The 18,315-nt window shown below is 38.4% G+C and overlaps 1 protein-coding gene across 4 annotated transcripts in view; it reads right to left on the bottom strand.

Moving 5' to 3' along the window:
* CEP112 (centrosomal protein 112) overlaps nt 1–18,315 on the bottom strand; it is a 195,998-nt gene that overhangs the window by 151,738 nt on the left and 25,945 nt on the right. For all 4 annotated transcript variants that reach the window (XM_064728178.1, XM_064728177.1, XM_064728179.1 and 1 more), the window contains exons 9-16: nt 12,871–12,957; nt 10,389–10,488; nt 9,105–9,223; nt 7,981–8,124; nt 5,256–5,410; nt 4,815–4,932; nt 3,760–3,852; nt 2,917–2,976 (exon numbers count right to left, since the gene is read on the bottom strand). In XM_064728178.1, the coding sequence (XP_064584248.1) occupies nt 2,917–2,976; nt 3,760–3,852; nt 4,815–4,932; nt 5,256–5,410; nt 7,981–8,124; nt 9,105–9,223; nt 10,389–10,488; nt 12,871–12,957 (876 nt within the window). The remainder of the gene's footprint in view (nt 1–2,916; nt 2,977–3,759; nt 3,853–4,814; nt 4,933–5,255; nt 5,411–7,980; nt 8,125–9,104; nt 9,224–10,388; nt 10,489–12,870; nt 12,958–18,315) is intronic.

Below are 18,315 nucleotides of genomic sequence, written 5' to 3'. Positions count from 1 at the left end.
CTGAGTTAAAATAAATCAATGTTATTTTAAATTCTAAAAACTATTTATTTGCATGTCCCTTTTCCACTGATCCAGACAAACATCCAGGGGTTTCTAAAATCATGTGAAATGCAAAAGCAGAGATTGACAGAGAGATGAAGTATGGTATGTAGCCAATGAGCTATTTTCCTTCTCAAAGTGAATATTACTGTCTAGAATAAAGAAATATCAGTAATTACATAAAAAGGAACTAGATTTTCTTTATCTAAGTACAGAAAAGCAGATAAAAAACTGCCTAAAATAGTGACCTGTATTCTCTGAGGTGCAAATTTGTGACCACCCAAAGTGAATCCCTTCTGATCAATTCTTACAATAAAAAATATCAAACATAATAAATAAACATCCTAAAGAATAATAATAATAATAGAACAATTTGCAATAATAATCCTAAAAATAGTTACAAAACCCCTTGAATTTGGCAACTTCCCAGGTGAGGCCCAAACCACAAGTTTTTGTGATGTTTTTTGCCAAGGACAGTTTAAGTCCAAGAGTTTGTACATAATTCAGGAGTTGTATGGCTTTAGAATTGCTTAAGGAACAACACGGGGATGGGAGATACAGGAAATCCTTTATCCACCTACAGCCATTTGTAATGAAAAAGAGAAAGAAAAGAAGAAGACAAAGAAGGAGGAGGAGGAAGGGAAGGGAAGGGAAGGGAAGGGAAGGGAAGGGAAGGGAAGGGAAGGGAAGGGAAGGGAAGGGAAGGGAAGGGAAGGGAAGGGAAAGGGAAGGGAAGGGAAGGGAAGGGAAGGGGAAGGGAAGGGAAGGGAAGGGAAGGGAAGGGAAGGGAAGGGAAGGGAAGGGAAGGGAAGGGAAGGGAAGGGAAGGGAAGGGAAGGGAAGGGAAGGGAAGGAGAAGGGAAGGGAAGGGAAGGAGGGAAGGGAAGGGAAAGGGAAGGGAGAAGGAAAGGAAGGAAGGAAGGGAAGGAAGGAAGGAGGAAGGGAAGGAGGAAGGAAGGAAGGAAGAGAAGAGAAGAGAAGAGAAGAGAAGAGAAGAGAAGAGAAGAGAAGAGAAGAGAAGAGAAGAGAAGAGAAGAGAAGAGAAGAGAAGAGAAGAGAAGAGAAGAGAAGAGAAGAGAAGAGAAGAGAAGAGAAGAGAAGAGAAGAGAAGAGAAATAAAATAAAATAAAATATTTTTTTAAAAATAAAGAAAAACATGTTTTACTAAGTCTGTAGGCCAGTGAAAAAACAAATCCAGAGGTTCTCTGCTAGGAACAGTTCCATGGAGGTGTTCACTCCAGGAACTCTTAGTTGGGTTCCAACAGCCTCCAAATCCATGAGCTGTCTATTAGAGAATGAAGAAGCCACTGCCAAACCTGGTAAAATTCTATATATTCAACAGGTGGCTTGGGAATGGCTGTCAGGAATAATCTGTCGCTCTGCTGATGCTGAGCTGCATGTTTGCAAAACAAGCAGTGGATTATTTATAAAAAGCAGGTGTTTCCTTGGCTTGTAAAGCCATTTAGCCTAACTGGTTCCTGATCCAGCAGATAAGCACATTTAATCAAACAGTGACATTTAAGGTTCCTACCTATGATTTGTTTGATGTTTAAGTATCCTCAGAGGCAGCAGCCACTGCAGACTCATAAAGATTATTAGATAATGGGAAGGTTTTTAAGTGAACAGATTGCAGCAGAGACTTCATGATTCCTGTACTTGTTTTAGTATTTTATGGGCCAATCCATCCTGGTTTATGGATTTATACCCACAGATTATTCACTGGTGTTTTTCTTCTCATCCTTTCTCAAAGATTTGAGTTTGAAAACAGTTACAGCAGAATTTATGAACCAACTGCTGTCAAGTTATCTATAAAAAGAAAAGCTCTGCTTCCTTGTTTGCTGATGGAGAATTCCAATTTCCCTCCCTGGGCTCACTGGTTGGAGGCACTGCTGACACTCTCAGCCCATGCTTAGGAGATTTCTCCTAAAAGATCCTCAAACCTCAGTCAAATTGTGCCAATATATTTTTATTTTGGCCTGCAAATCACTCCAATGCCGGATTTCTCTTGAGTTCAACATTTATAAAACCCAAGATTTGACTAAAAAGACAAATGTAAGCTAGGTTTAAACCAAGGCAGATCCTGGAACAAAGAATGTTTTGACTTCAAGTCAGCAGAAGGAACTAACTCAAACCAAAACCTCTCTACAATTCATGTCACAAGTGCTATTACCAAGTGACAAGTAGCTGGGATCACAATCCATTATTTTATGTTATAAATTTGCCACATTTGGCAATGACATGTTTGAGTAACACATCCTTTCAATTAAACAGGCATCTAAGGCACCCTCTGGCTGCACATGAGTTGCACATATAATGTCACTAAAATTGAAGTTTAATTTGAAGCCTATTGATGTTCTGAGTCTAAAAGAGCAGGCAGGATTTGCAAAGTGCTTTAAGATGAAGTGTTTCTGATGAAAATTACATTTTTTTACTTGAAGTTTCTGCTGTAAAAACGATGCCTGTTGACAATATCTAGAGAACACGTGGGGAAGGATGGAATGGAGATACCCTGGGGGAGAAGGAGGGTGGGAGAACAGGCAGAGGTCAGGCCAGGTTTCATTCAGCTCATTTTCCTTTCAATAACAGCAGCTGCCACCACGAGCAGTGTACACACACAGAGGGTGCTTTTTTTGGGAATGCCATCCCATCCCCTGGCAACAGGTTCCTAAAATCAGAGGTGATATCCCTGCCCTTAAACAGCTGTGCTTAAAATCCTACTTGATTTTGTGCATTTATTTTTCCACATCTTGTGAAGCGCTTTGATTTTTATTCAATTTGATTCCCAAATTTACTATTTGGAGGTTTCAAAATTTCAACCTTTAAGTCCTGTACAGAACAAAATTGTGCAGAAGATGGGAGATTTCCCTGGGAATATTACCTGTTTCTCATACACACGCTGCATGCGAAGCTTGTCCTGCTGAACCTTGTATTCTTGTTCCTGCAGAGGAAAAGATGTGGATTCTAAATCAAAAAAATCCCATTTTTCTTCCATTTCAGAGCATTCATCAAACACAGACATTAGCTATCATATAGGACAGTTCATAACAAAATAAAAACCAACTTTATATCATCATGAAAAAATTCTCTGACACAGAAGAGAATTTAACCAACACCAAATAACACAAGTATCTCCCAAGTCATGATTCATGTTTGCTAAAGAGAAACAGCAACTTGTTCTCCTGAGCTATTAAAATGCCATTCTGTACTATATCAACTGTGAAATGAAAGACATTGGAAGAAAAGTAGATGCCAAAACTCAACCAGGACTGATACACGATACAGATGTGGAACTCATTACTCTGATATGGAAGGATTAATTTAAATGCCTACAGGAAGACAGAATATTGAACTGAACTATTAAACAGTGCAAATTAAAAACTATTTTGAAACTTTAAAAATGTTTACAGTTTATGAGAAAAAAAAAAGACATTCATCATTCTTTGTCAGGCTTCTTTGTAATAGACCAATAGAGATTTAAACTCTTATTTAATATTTGAACTACAGAAAAATTCTGTGAAAATTCTGCTCTTACCTCTCTTTTAGCCACACTTTTTAAATCAGCCTTTAACCATATGTGAAATTTCATATATTTCCATTCATAAAATAAAAACACAAAAGCACAGTATACAGAAGTACATTTGAGGATGGATATCTAAACATTTAAATCATGAAATAAAGTAAAAGGAGTTGGTCATTTCTGAGAAAGAAAGTCAGGGCTCACCCTCAGCTGTTGCTTCCTTTGATGTTCAGCATCTTGCAGTTGTTGTTTCAGCAGAGCCGTTTCACGGCGTAATTCTGCAATCACATCACATGTCTGCTTGGATTTAACAGAAAAAGCAGTTTTTGTCTTGGACTCCTCATTAGCTCTTTTGCATTTTTCAATTTATTTCTCTAAAGTTTCAAAAAACTGGAAAATTATCAGCTTGGGAGAAAAAACCTGTATGAGTTTATGGCTCTGTATCAGTTTGGGCCCTCTGGTGAGCTTAGAAATGGAAACAACAGCACAAAAAACCACCCCTAATAATAAAAAATCCCTACTAAAATCTACTAAAAATTGGTAGAAAGAAAAATACTTTGTAAATGAAATGAAGTAAAGTATCATCCAATCTCAGAGCATTTCAGTAAATAAACACCAAACACCCCACTTGTCCTATGGCTCTATGGATTAACAAATGGTATTTAAAACGAGTCTTTTCTACAATTATTTGACTTTAAAATCACTTTAAATATGTACCATCTCTACCTATGCATATTGGTAGATATCAACCTGACAGATGCTTTTCCAGAAACAAACCAGAGTTATTACATTTTGGGTGAAACCTACACTTGCAAAATATAAAATTATTTCCTTAAACACATAATTATTTAACACAATGTTCAATACTATGAGGCCTGCAGGACTATGTTTCTCTGGAAAAAATATTTCCTGTCATGGAAGAGGCTTTATGAAAACATTAAATCTTCAAGGGTGTATCCAGAATTTTTACAGGAGCACAAACAAAATCAGCATATTAATTGTACCTTATCTGAATCAGCTGTAGAAATACACACACACCAGAATGACCAACCAACTTCAGATGATTTTTCAGTCAAATTTGGGAATAAAAAATTAAATCCCAATTTTATTTAAACTTATAGTCAGGACTAACTTGGGGAACTGAGCAATTCCTTGGATTTATTCATAAGCATCATATTGATAGTGATGAGAAGAAGAAATAAGATTTAAGACTTCAGAAATAAACCCCATTTTCCTGCCTGTTACACCTGGCAGCATACCTGAGCTTGTTCCTGCTTCAGAAAATCTCTATCAACCTCAAATTTACTTTGTAGATGCTGAAGGTTCTCCTTGTACTCCTGCATAATCTGGTCCTTGTCTTTCTGAAGTAACTTGTACCTACACGGAGCAAGCAAACAGAATATGGAAATTGCTTTCAGATTTTGGCATTTTACCTGCTCAGTATCAATTCCACGGAGTCTGCACGTCTGCCACGTGCTCTTGTCACAGAATGAGCTGCTCATAAATAATGCAAAGGAAAGACACTCCTCAAGGTGGTCGTTTGGGTCACTTTAAAGGAGTTTGACACCAATTAATATATTTTCAAGAGAGTTTTCTAATGTCAAATGCCATTCAGTGTGTTCCTGGAACAAAATTAATAATGTTTGCTTCTGGAAATTCCATATTTTTACAAGTTTAACTACTAATTGTGATTGAATTACCTTTCTGTCAGCTCCTGGAGCTGGGAGCAGACCTCCTGGTAGCGCAGTTCTGTCTCAGTCTTCTCCTGAGATAATTTCTGACGTTGTAAATTGCTGTTTTCAGCCTCAACAGTCAACTGCTGCACACGGGCCCCCAGCTTTTGGACTGTCTCATTCTGAAATAGAGAATTATTGAGAAAAAAGCCCAGAATCAATGAGGGAATGCCCCGGTTGTTGTTCAGTAGCCTTGAGCAATGAGGTTCTCTGATGATGCAGAGACACAAGAGTTACAATGGCAAAGCTGTCATCAATCATGACAGTAAATTTTTATACGTTATATAAAAACAAATATATCTTCAAAATGTGGGTGTTTATTCCCCCTCAAAGTGACATCTCCCTTACACAGAACAGCATATGCAACTGATTTCTAAATTACAAACCCTTTCAAATGGGAGAGAAAACAATATTTCAATGGAAAACCACAATGGATGATAATATATACAAAGCATTTTTAGACTTTCCAGAAATCTCATTGCAATAACTTTCAGTAAATTACAAGCATCTCTCAGAAGTTGTATCTTTTTCCTGGAACTTCATCTCATGATATAAACAAATGTAAAAATGAACAGAATAAGGACAGGCAGGTAGCATGAGACTGCTCTAGGCCTTCCCATTCTTCCCTAAATTTAATAAATTTATGGTAATATGCAGGGAAATGAGGGAAGAATTCCTCAGGAGGCTGGGCTCAGAAAATCAGACCCAGAGTAGACATCAGAGTTATTTTTATATTAACAAAGGCCTGAAGATGAGGGAAGTGGAACAGAAATTTCACCCACTCATAAAATAAAATAAACCCCCAAATATCTGCCCTGTGCACGCCTGCCCTGTCACTGGAGGTGACAGAACCTGACCAAGACTTGGGTTTTTTGTTTGTTTTGTGGTTTTCTGGGGTTTTATGTTTCTTTTTTTTTTTAATAATTAAAAAATGAGTCATTTTTAATATACCACTGAATACAATTCCTGGCTGGCCCCATGTCCCTCAAGGAAGTTCATCCTTGTTCAGGGTACAAACCCCTTCTTATCAGCTCTATGGCATTAATGAAATTATTCAGCCAATTCCACTTGCTAACAGCACTGGCATTCCTGACAACATGAAACTCTGAACAGGGAAACTCTGAAATACCAACAGAAAAAAAATTTAAAAATCAGGAGAGAGAAAGAAGAGAGAGAAAAAAAGAAAACTAATTTCCAATGACAGTCTAGTCTTTCATCTTAAGCCCTGCCTTGAACTCTACCTTGTTTAATTATTAAATCAGAAGCTGCTCGGCAAGATCTGTCTAGTTTTGATGGTTCTTAAATTCAATCTTGCTGACAGACTGTGTCCATTTTTCTCTGTATTTACTGTTACCTATGACATGATCTGAATGTTAATTTTTAAATTCAACATTCATTAATAAAGGAATAAATTTTGTTTGACATTGTCTTTTCACTAATTCAATTTTCCTCGTACTTCATCCTGATGAAAAGTACAGGATGCTTTTTTGAGGTTACTTGTTAATTTTTTTGCTTTTTGCATCATTTCTATAACAGGCACAAAATCCAGATTATACCTAATTACATGCTTATAATTACTCTAAAAAAGAAATGCAATAAATTAGAATAATCAATACTTATTTTAAAATCCTTTTAATGTCATCTTTCCTCTAACAGAGGTATTTGCTCAGTCAAAGAGGAGGTGGGTGAGTAAAAAAATCACGTTTCTATGAAAATAGATGTAATATACAAATGATCTACAAACCTGCAAAGACAGAAGTTCTACTAACTTGAGTCAAGTATTTGTAATTAAGGATTGATTCCAAGATATCAGTGTAACATTGATTGAAAATGTAATGAAAATAGATGTAATATACAAATGATCTACAAACCTGCAAAGACAGAAGTTCTACTAACTTGAGTCAAGTATTTGTAATTAAGGATTGATTCCAAGATATCAGTGTAACACTGATTGAAGGGCTGTGCCTTGATTAATTTTATCTGGGGAATAAAATCCTTGGTTGGACTGGCTGCCAGGACAGTGCCCTCTCCAAGGAGAGAACAATTGCAGTATTGAAAGGAAGGATGTACATGCACGAATAACAGAATCATGGAATGGTTTGGGCTGAGAGGGATCTTAAAAACCACCTGATTCCAGCCCTGCCATGGGCAGGGACATCTTCCACCATCCCAGGTTGCTCCAAGCCCCATCCTGTAGCATTCAGATTCTCTGGAAAAATCCTTTCACCCAGGATTTTCTCCTGGGAAACTGAGAAGCTTCAGGGAAAAGGAAAACAATTTTTCTCTCATTTGCTTCTCCTGTGTTGTGCTCATGTGGAATGTGTTTGGAGATTGTTTACTCATGGGAGATTGTTCCTTTGGATTCTGGTGGGAATTGTTTTGACTCATTGGCCAAGCTGTGTCAAGACTCTGGAGAAAGTCACAAGTTTTCATTATTATCTTTTTAGCCTTCTGTCTGTATTCTTTAGTATAGTTTAGTATAGCATTCTTTAATATAATATAGTATTATAAAATAATAAATTAGCCTTCTGAGAACATGGAGTCAGATTCATCATTCCTCCCTGCCACGGGGATCTCTGCACATACAACACCATCCAACCTGGCCTGGAGCACTTCCAGTCCACCTGAACACAAACAAAATGGAATTTAACATTTTAAGAGACACCAGTGAGAGGCTCACAACCCAACCTACAGTTGACTGTGTCTGCTGCAAATACTCCTCCTCCATCTTGGCCAGCCGGGCGTTGGTCTCCTCCAGCAGCTCCTGCATGTCCTCCGTGTGCTTCTTCCGGATGTTGAACTTCTCCTTCTCCATCTCAGCCACAGCATCGTGGAGCTGCACCACAAAAAAGGCCCAAAGTGACAAACGGCAGCTACAGCATTGAGAAGTGTTAAATTATTACAGCATATGGGCAGAATCAGTGAAAAGCCCAGGTATTCACACTTCTGTCCTCTCTGAAAATAATTGTTTCTCTAAAACAAAAAACATTGCGGTTGCCCATCCCTGGAAATGTTCAAGGCCAGGCTGGAAGGGCTTGGGACACCCTGGAATATTGGAAGGTGTCCCTGCCCATGGCAGAGGTGGCACTAGATGAGCTTTGAAGTCCCTTCCAACCTAAACCAGACTATGAAAAAAAAAACCCAAACAAAAAAACCACCCAACATTGGAGCCTCAAGATCTCCATCACAAAGGACAATTTATAATTTAAGATTATGACTTGCCTTTAAGAAGGCAAGAATTAAATCCAACTTCATTTCCACATGCAGGGCTGCAAAAAAATTAAATTGTCCAGCAAACTTCATGAATGGAGGTGGATTTGTCCTTTCTGTGACCCTCTCTCTCCTGAGAGGGGGAAGCAAGACAAATGCTGACAACAATCCGGACAAAAGTGACACTGTCTCACAATAAACATGCTCTTCCCTTTGCTCTGCTGCTGTCTTGAGTTGAACAATAAATAAAAATACATTGAAGAATTCATGACCCATTGCAAGACTAAGAGTTCAAAGGAATCACCGTGACAGCAGGTAGCAGCAGGTTTATCCAGATTAAAATTCCGTGTCAGGTCAACCAGAAATAAACACTTCCCTAAGAGATCCAGAGGCTTGCCAGGAGGCCAGATGAACCCCAGGAACAGGGTGACCAGCTGGGTGCAAAAGCATCAGCAAAAAGAGTCTTGATTACTTCAGGAAAAAATAAAATCAGCACAAAAAACACCCCTACAACATATTCTACATATTTATTTTTTGAGTGGCAAAATGCATTATCCCAGATAAACACTGCAGGATCTGTCAAAGGAGGGAAGCATTGTTCATTACCCTTTTCTCCCACTCGTTGTTCAGGCAATCATTGCTTTGCTCACACATCTTCCTCAGCTCTGCAATCTGCTGCTCTTTGGCTTCTCTCACAACTTGGGACTCACGAACGAGGGTCTGAACTGTTAAAAATGGGAAAAAAATTAAACAACCATTCAAGAAATTTGGGATTTTTCAGTGCTGGCAGTAGATTTAACCAGTTTATGTCAGTTTTCCAACTGACCTGGCTTTCTGATGGCTTTTAGCTCTTAGATACTAAATGGATGTGCTGCTTTAAGTTGTAGCACTTAAATTCTGTGTCATTACAAGGTGTTCTCTCTTTTCTACTTTGTTTACAGAATATTTCAGAGAGAGTTTTCCTGCCTGAAGGAGTAAATATACATCAGCAAAACTCTGCATAACCTCAAGAAAATAGTTATTTTAACCTGATTTTATGAGCATCTTAAAGAGAAAAGGTTCTTGTGAAGGTTGAATGCCCAAGACATACATGAAAATGAAGTTGCCTAAGTTGAATTGCAAGTTATGGCATCACCATTAGTGGGAAAAGAGGGTCCATATTCACACTTCCACTTTGTTTTGAGGATTTTCATTACCTGGAACATTGTGGGCAACTCCATTTCAACCTGTTCCAGCCAAGAGCAACCACCAGCCCACAGAGAGAAGCCCCAGATCCTTTGTTGGACAAATTACTTTCCCAAGGAACAGGAAATAAAATACATGGAACACTCTTCCTTTTTGTCCGTAGACTACCAAACTCCTGTATTATTTTCCAGTGTGGTTTAGTCCATAGTGTGAATGGACTCCAAGGAATTCTGAAAGAAACTAACACTGAAAAACTGCTGACAAGCCACTCTGAGGGTGAATTTTGTACTCGTGACACGCTCAAGAATATTCATGTTTGAAATCTCCTGCCGCAATACTCTTAAAAATAACCCGCTGTGGTTTGATTAAAATGTACTGAATGTATAAAAAAATGAACTTTGAGCCAGAGATTCCAAAAAAAATGGAAAGAAGTGGCCAAAATATTTCAGTGGCATCAAAGAAACTTTTTTGGTGACGCTCATAAAACCTGCGTTCAGTGTAATAGATCACAGGCTCTTGGAACACTTGGGTTGGAACAGCAGAGACAACTGGACAAGAATCTCAGAATCCAAAGGAAAAAATTAAATCAAGAGCTACAAATGATGAAGAAAGGGATGTCTGCAGAAGGAACACGCAAGCCCACAGCCACAAGAGAATGTAGCACAATACCACCACACAGAAGACAACCACGAGGATAAAAATCACCTTTTTTCTCCAGCTTTCTTATCATATCCTCAGACTCTTTTTGTTTCTTTAGGTAGTTGGACTTCAGCACATCTATTTCATCATTCTTTCTATCCAAAATCTGCAGAGAAAACTCAAAATATTTTAACATAAGTCCAAAATATTCCAAACTACAACCAGAGCGTAAGATACCTGGTCTGCAAGAAGTCCTCAGGTCATGCAGGATTAAGTGATTGAACCTAAATCATTTTTCCAGCTACAATTGCCAAGCCATAAACAAAGAACTGGTTTAGACAAATGTAGGAAAAAGCAGATTAAAAAAGGAGTTTCATGTTTTAAGGTGAGTTTTTTTGGTTTTCCTTTAAACCTGGGCAAACCCAGTGCTGCTTTGGTTGAGTTTGGAAGTTTCATGCTGCTATTGCTGCAAACAGAAAATATTTCCATACTTATGTTGCCTAATAGTATTTAAAAGCATCTAAAATTCTCTGCAGATTCAAGAAATATTTAAATAAGTTGGTGAACTTCATTACAGTCTTTTGTGCTTCACCAATTGAAATTCCTCACATGGATCCTAAGGAACAATGGACTGGAACAGAGCAAGTATAGGAGGGTAACTACACCCACATTTCTGTACAGGCTGAGTTTGGAAATAAAAAAGCTTGAATATTTGCACACTTTGAGATAGTATTTTAATTTAAACTTTGTGTTTAAGATAAAGATTAAAGTCACAGAAATTTTATAACAGTGCCCCAAATCTCTTATCAAACAGAAGCTTTCATCTTAAAACAATATTACTCCATCTGCAATAAACGTTTTGTGTCTTTAAAGATTAATACGACACTATTTAACCTTTTCTAAAATATCCAACGTTATTAAACGACTTCAAAAGACCGAATTCTAACATCAATTAGGAAGGGATGACAACTCAAGGGATGAGAAAGCATTTAAACTATTTCTTATTCTCACAAAGCTGTTTCCTTTAGACTCCCAGCTTTGCTCACTGCTTCTGCTCCAAGGCCTTGAGAACAGATGAGCCAAATATGCACCTGACCAAATATTAACATCCTCTCAGGAGGCTTTGATGTGTCACAGAGTTGTGTCAACCAACTTCCTCCAAGGCTGTGACTCAGCCTTTAGGAAACAAAGCAGAGGCACCGAGCGATGCCGAGCTTAGAGCGGGATCAGGATCGGGATCCGAGCCCTGCCAGGGGCACCTTGTCGGGTTTTCGGCTGTTTGAAGGGCCTGGAAAGGCCCGGAGTGGCCTTGGGGCAGCCCGCGTTTCAAAGGACGAGAAGAGGCTTCAGTTCTTCTTTCGGTTTTTATGTTTATTAATTGTTTATCTAAAAGATTTTCTTTCGGCCCGACAGAGCTCTGCTCAGCAGCCAGCCATGAGCACACTGTGCCGCCCTCCGTACAGCCACCTATCTTTATACCCATGGTTACGTGTACAATATTTATCATTTTTCCCCAATACCATTTATTCTTATACCCGGTGCACTTTGAGTAATGACCAATCCCAAAGTGCCACCATCACCACAGAAGATGGAGGAGAAGAAGAAGAAGGAGGACAGGACACACCCCAATTCCTCCATCTTACTTCTCTAAACCCCCCTGTACAGAAATCCTAAACCCTGTGTTTCCCTCTCTAATTAACTAATCCCTTCACCATTCACCCCGGTGAAACCCTCCTGTCCTCATACAGGTGTCGTCTCCTGTGTAGGATCAAAGTCCAGCCACCAGACACTTCTGGAACATTCCAGGACTCCCGAGCCCCCCAAGGGTGCTCTCGGTGGCTCGGCACCTCAGGACTCAGATCCTGAGATCCCACAGCACCTGGGCTTCACCCCGCTCCTGAAACGTGGGGTTGAAGGTCCCAGCATGGTCTGAGGGGTGTGATCCTCCCAGCAGGGGTGTGCTGTGGCACAGCAAAGACAAACCCGAGAGCTGGTGCTGTGTCAGTGCCGCGAGAATTCAGCGCACAAAATGCAGTACCGTAAATCAAGGGGGGATTGGTGACCTGCTCTGCCCCAGTGCAGCAAAATCCTGCCCAAATCAGAGACAGGACAGCAAGCACTGCTGCTGGGTGAGCCTGAATACATGTGATATATCCCTGGGTTTTCCTACTGTTATATTTTGCATTTTGTCCATGAAAAATTAATTTTGTTCACATTCTTCTCTAACACAAATGTTTTTCTCTCTAACAGAAAAATCACGAGTTTATGATTTCCCACAGAAGTTGTTATGCTGGTAAAATAGGTTGTCTTGTTCTAACAAACAAATTGCCTTGTATTTTCATCTCCTTTCTGCAAGTGCTTTCTCCTTCCTAAGTAAAATATTCTGCATTCCTCTCACTTTATGCCAACTGTTACCTACAATTTGACTTCCACTGAACATTAATTGCAATTGTGAAGAAGCTAAACAACTGATAAATATTTATGATAATCGTAGTCTCTATTATTGTTTAATACACTGCTTTTGGAAAAAAGTACAAACACTTCCTACCTTTTGAACATCAGCATCGTGCTTCTGCTGTAATTTCAGTTTTTCTTCATGAAATTTACCTTCTGCTATTTTCATTTTCATTTCCAGCTTTAAAAGCAAAACAGAATAGATACATGATTTAAATAAAGAATAAATTACACCAATGACCTTTTCACAACTTTTTAATAATTCATTTATGTCTTTCAGAAGGCAATGGGAAGTCACCAACAAAGAAACCTTATGAAAAAAATCTATATTCAGTTTCTCAACATTTTCATATTTATTCGATACAATTGTTACCAAAGATGTCATCCTACAACATTTCTTCAGAAAAATGGATCTGTAGGATGTTTTAGTTGGCAACAAGCACAACTGCTACTGCCCAGAACAAGTCATCATCCTTAACTTAAATAAACACTTAGGAATAAAACTTTAATATTTCTGTTAATATACCAAGTTTGGTAAATTCATTTTCATTTCTTCAGGCAGGTGTCACATTTACACAAACAATGTCCTTTAGCCCAGATGCACATTTATTTTTGTTTGTTTTCCATTATTCACGGAGTTCACATTATAAACACATTTCCTTTTAAAGGTGACTTATGATGGGATTAAGGATTGGATCACTGAAATACATTTCCTGTTCTGCCTGTGTTTGTTCAAAGCTGTACTTGAACCCCTCCAACACAAAAATACACTGCCAATTCTTACTCAGAATCTAAGTTTCCATCTTTCAAGTATTTTTTAATCTCTTGCATGTTAAAGGCGGTCTTCAGGACAGCTATGAGAGGAATTTCAGTCTCTCAGGCTTTTCTAGAAACCAAAAGTGACACCTTGAGCTCAGACTCAGGCTGTTCCACTCCTACATTTATTAACAGTCACTGTTCAGAAAGCCAAGTGGACTTGGAAGTTTTTCCAGAAGACAAATTCTGATCCCCCTCACTTTAGAAAGGGAGCACCAAACTCCCTCCAGGAGATGACTCCAAGTGGTCTTTGGCCAACAGAAAACTTTGTGTTTGACTTTTGGGTGTTCTGAAAGGTGCTGAGGTCCCCCAACCTCAACACTGCACTCCCATCACCGTCCAGCCACTTCCAGCTCTCACATTTTTATTTAGCTCAACTCAGAACATGACTTGTAATATCCCAACTCACAAACTCCACAGGAATTAACAGCATTATTCATTCTGCCTTTATTTTCCATGCCCCTGACTAATCAAAAGTTGCCATTCAAGCATGAGTCTTTATCTCACACAGACCAACACTAAACACAGTACAAATTATTCATTTTTTATACGACTCATTTGTCTTACAGGTTTGTTGGGACTTGAAAACATCACAAGGTCATCATGACTTGAAAACATGGGCTACAAAAACCCAACTCAACTCAAAAATGTTGTGCAGGAGACACAGAGGGCTCCTCAAGAAGAGAAAATAGAAGGAAGAGCAGAAAATTGTTTAATTTTCTGAACTCATCAACTGATGAGTTGTACCAACAACCCCTTATTACACCACAGATAAAGAAATCCACCTCCCAACTGTTTGCACACAGACTTATGCAAATTAATGGAGGAGGAAAAAAAATTAGGTTGACAATTAATCCAAAGAAAATAAATCATATTCCCAGCTGTCAGCCAACACTTTCATCTTCCCAAAATAAGCATTATGATAAAAGTATGTCTTCTATCCATGAAATCTACACATATGTATATATGAAAAGAAATATATGCATATATCACTGCAACAAAGTGACATTACAGAAGAAAATCTTAGTACCAGGTGATGAATAAGTGTTGATTTAATAAAAAGAGCACAGTAATCCACTTCCAGATAGACAGCTTGTGAACATGCCATAAATAAATATGAAGGTCTCATAACAACACAAATACCAGAAACTAAATATGAAAGAGACTCCAATCTACTTGAATTACATTAAAAGCTTATGAATGACTGAGGTACAGCTACTGCTCTCACACAGCTACTAAATCCACCCAAATTACATTTAAAACTCATTAAAAACATCAGAATGTCTTGGCTGATGGAAATGAATCCTTGGTGGTTTTATCAGCCAAGAGCTGGTCTAGGTTTTATTATTCTGTACACTGAAATAATACAAAAATAAATCAAAATCGAGAATTTCACTCAGATTAAAGATGGACATACATATTTTCAAGTGCTCCTGATCGTTCTCAGCCACAGGAGGACACAGAACTCCCTGTACTTGAAGCTGGTTCCCACTTCTCATTAATCCTCCCCCTAGCACCACCCTCACACTTGCACCAGTTCCCATCAATTTCAGCTCATTAATTCATTACACCCCTTCCACCACAACAGCCATCTCTTAAAATGTCACAGTTCTGGGACTGCTGTCCAAAAAGGAGAGCTAATTGCAACCAAACAACTGGAAAAATGTGTCCAAGATACAGAAATCAGCCCTTAACGAATGCAACCACTCTAATAACACAGTAGGTTGCTTTTCCTCTGAATATTAGAAATAAAATAATAAAAAAATAGGTGAAAAATCACAAAGTCCAACTCCTCATCAGGTGAGGGCTAAAATGGGGTCACCTTGAAAAGTACTCAAGGTCCTCAACTTGCATAACCTTAATGAAGTTTCAGCACCACAGGCACTTTTCTGCTCCATGTGCTTCATCCACAACTTTGCTAATTTTTAGGAATCATTGCTTTGCTCACACATCTTCAGCTCCACAATCTGAGATAAAATTTTCTAATTTTATCTCTACATATAAAGATATGTGAGAAGTCCCATATTAAAGTGTCTGAAATTCAACAGTTGATGTGCACATGAAGTTCTCAGCTAGTGTTAAGAGAAAAGCTGTGTTTGTACTGACTAACTGGTAAAAAAAAATAAATTTAAAACTCTCCAACAGCATTTAAATTTTGTAATGGTCCATAGTTCCAACCCTACGTGTATCTTCATCACAACTTCTGGATGTGTTCATTTGAGCACTTGATGTAAAAATAGTGATATATTGGTTTAAAAATCCAACACTCAATTTCTTGAGCGGAAAGCTGGCAGCAAACATGAGGACAACACCACAGCGTCCTATAGCAAAGCCTGGAGGACTGGTTTCATCTCCAAATCTGCTTTTTGACCCACCCTCTCTCTGAGGCAGACTCCCAATCTCACTGCATACGTCGATGAAAATTGAGTCATGTAAACACATTTTGTGCAGTGATCTCATGCAGGCTGGGGTGGAAGCAAAAGGGCTCAGCTCTCCCCAGCTGGGAGTGAAATGCCTCCCCGTCCATTTGAAAGCTGAAGCACATCATTAAACACTAATTTCAATCAAGGAATATCTTTCCAATTAAAGCCACACCAAACCGAGGTGGAGCCTGTGCGCAGATCCCAAATGTCAAATCTCAGCTTGTCCCAATTTCCTGTGGAACAGCTCTAGGTAACTGCATGTGCTGCTCTTCCACGCACTTCAGCTTGGCTTTATTTATTAAACACATATTAAGAAACAAAATAACCTACAGCAGCACCAAAGAGCTTCACACGTTTTGGAGAAACCAGATAAAACCAACTTTTCTAAGTCGTTCACTTCGTTAAATGCAATTTACGGCGCTCGCGCTCGTTGGTTTTCATATCTTTTATCACCAGTTAGGAGGCAGCAGAGAATATGAAATTTATAGCATGTTACCATTCAGGCAAGGAAAAAAAAAGTGTAGATATTTAGCTATAGTTGGGAAGTTTGCAACTATGTATGAAACGCAGCCATTGCTGTTGGCTGAACATCATTCCTTTGGATTTCTGTCATTGTTTATCCTCCTCACAAAGAGAATGAGGCAATTAAACCCTAAGGCCATGTAAACAATACTGATGTCAAACATCTGTGCTGTCCCTGTTATTTAAAGCCATGAAGGGTGGTAGCAGCAGAGCTGCTTTTATGTGCCTAGTCACACTTTCTTCCTCATTTAAAACAACAAAACGCCACCAAAACCAGCAAATAGTTACCTGAAAATGGGGTTTTGGGGTTTCACTGTCCTGATCCCACAGCACAGCTCAGGTGTTAGCAACATTTAATAACTGTCAGGCTTAAACTGACACAATCTCATCTGTCATAAATCTCCAGGGGATGGGGGAAAAGTGATCTCTCCCTTTTTCATGACAGAGGATGAACATTTATCTTGCCACCATTTACAGAAATTTGTCGAACTATTGAAATACCTGATTTAAAAGCAAATCAATAAGTGGGTTAACAATATGAATCACTGAACTGCTGCCCACTTGTCTCCATTCCAGGGCTCACCCTCAGGCCAGGGGGACATCTCAGAGCTTTAACATCCATCCAATTGGGGGTTTTGGCTATTTGACAAAACTGAACTTGTTGCTTGCCAGGTTTTTTTTTTTTTTTCCAAGCCTATGAATAAATGGGGGAGGGAGGGAGGAAGCGAGGAAGGGGGAGAAGGATGTAAACAATAAATGAGAACTTCAAAGTAAGAACTAACAATGCAGAACAATGACTTGTATATCTTACAGTACACGACAAAAGTTATTTGTCTTGGTGTTCTGCAGCTGCTAAAAGGAATCAGTGCACAGCACACAAAGCTTTGATATTTCCACAGAAGAAAAAGGTTTCTTCAAAAATATCAACAAACAAGTCAAACTTTCTACCAAATTGTGCTTACTCAATATTCACATGCGGGGTTAAAATAATAAATATTGATAATTTATACAGTGTTTTAAACCATACAGGAAGGCCAAGACAGAAGAGACTGGACTTGCAAAACAGTCAAGATTTATTATAAATACACACTGACTTCAGACTAAGGTAATTTGGAACAGTGGATTTCACTTGATCATTAACAAGCTGTCTGATCTCATTGTGTCATTTCTGTATCACACTGTACCCTCAAAAATTTTTAAGATTAGCTTTGAGGTATATTAATACTTTCCACATTTTACAAAAAAGACTCAGAGCATTTAAAAGAAAATCACTGGTGTGCAAAACAGGAAAAAATTCTAATTCATAACAATATACTTGAAGAGAAGTTTCAATAGTAAACTTTAATAATATTGGAACTAATCAATAGTAAATTTTAATCATATTGGAACTAATCTTCCATTTTCAAATAGAATAGCTGAAAACTCTGCATTCAGTTTACAGGATGTGAAAAAAATACTGTTCACTTCCCATTTCAGAAAATAAACAAACTTATAACTACATTTTGAAACAATACATCATTAACCACTCCAGTTACAGCATTGAATATCATCAATGTTTTTGTGCAGTGCAATGACTGAGGTGAAATAAATGTCTTGGAAAGTCTCTGCTGCAAAGAGCTCAGGAAACCAGAGATGGACTGAAATAAAAACAGCATTAAACAAGTGGAACAGCCAGAAATCAGAATGTAAAAAGCCCCTTTATAAACATGGCATTTTGCCCAGATTCAAAGGTCCCTCCACAAAAGTCCATGTTTATGATCTGAACTGGATTATTTGAC

This window comes from Zonotrichia leucophrys, chromosome 18, assembly GCF_028769735.1.
Source record: "Zonotrichia leucophrys gambelii isolate GWCS_2022_RI chromosome 18, RI_Zleu_2.0, whole genome shotgun sequence".
NCBI lineage: Eukaryota > Metazoa > Chordata > Aves > Passeriformes > Passerellidae > Zonotrichia > Zonotrichia leucophrys.
This window is presented reverse-complemented; position numbering and strand designations above follow the sequence as displayed.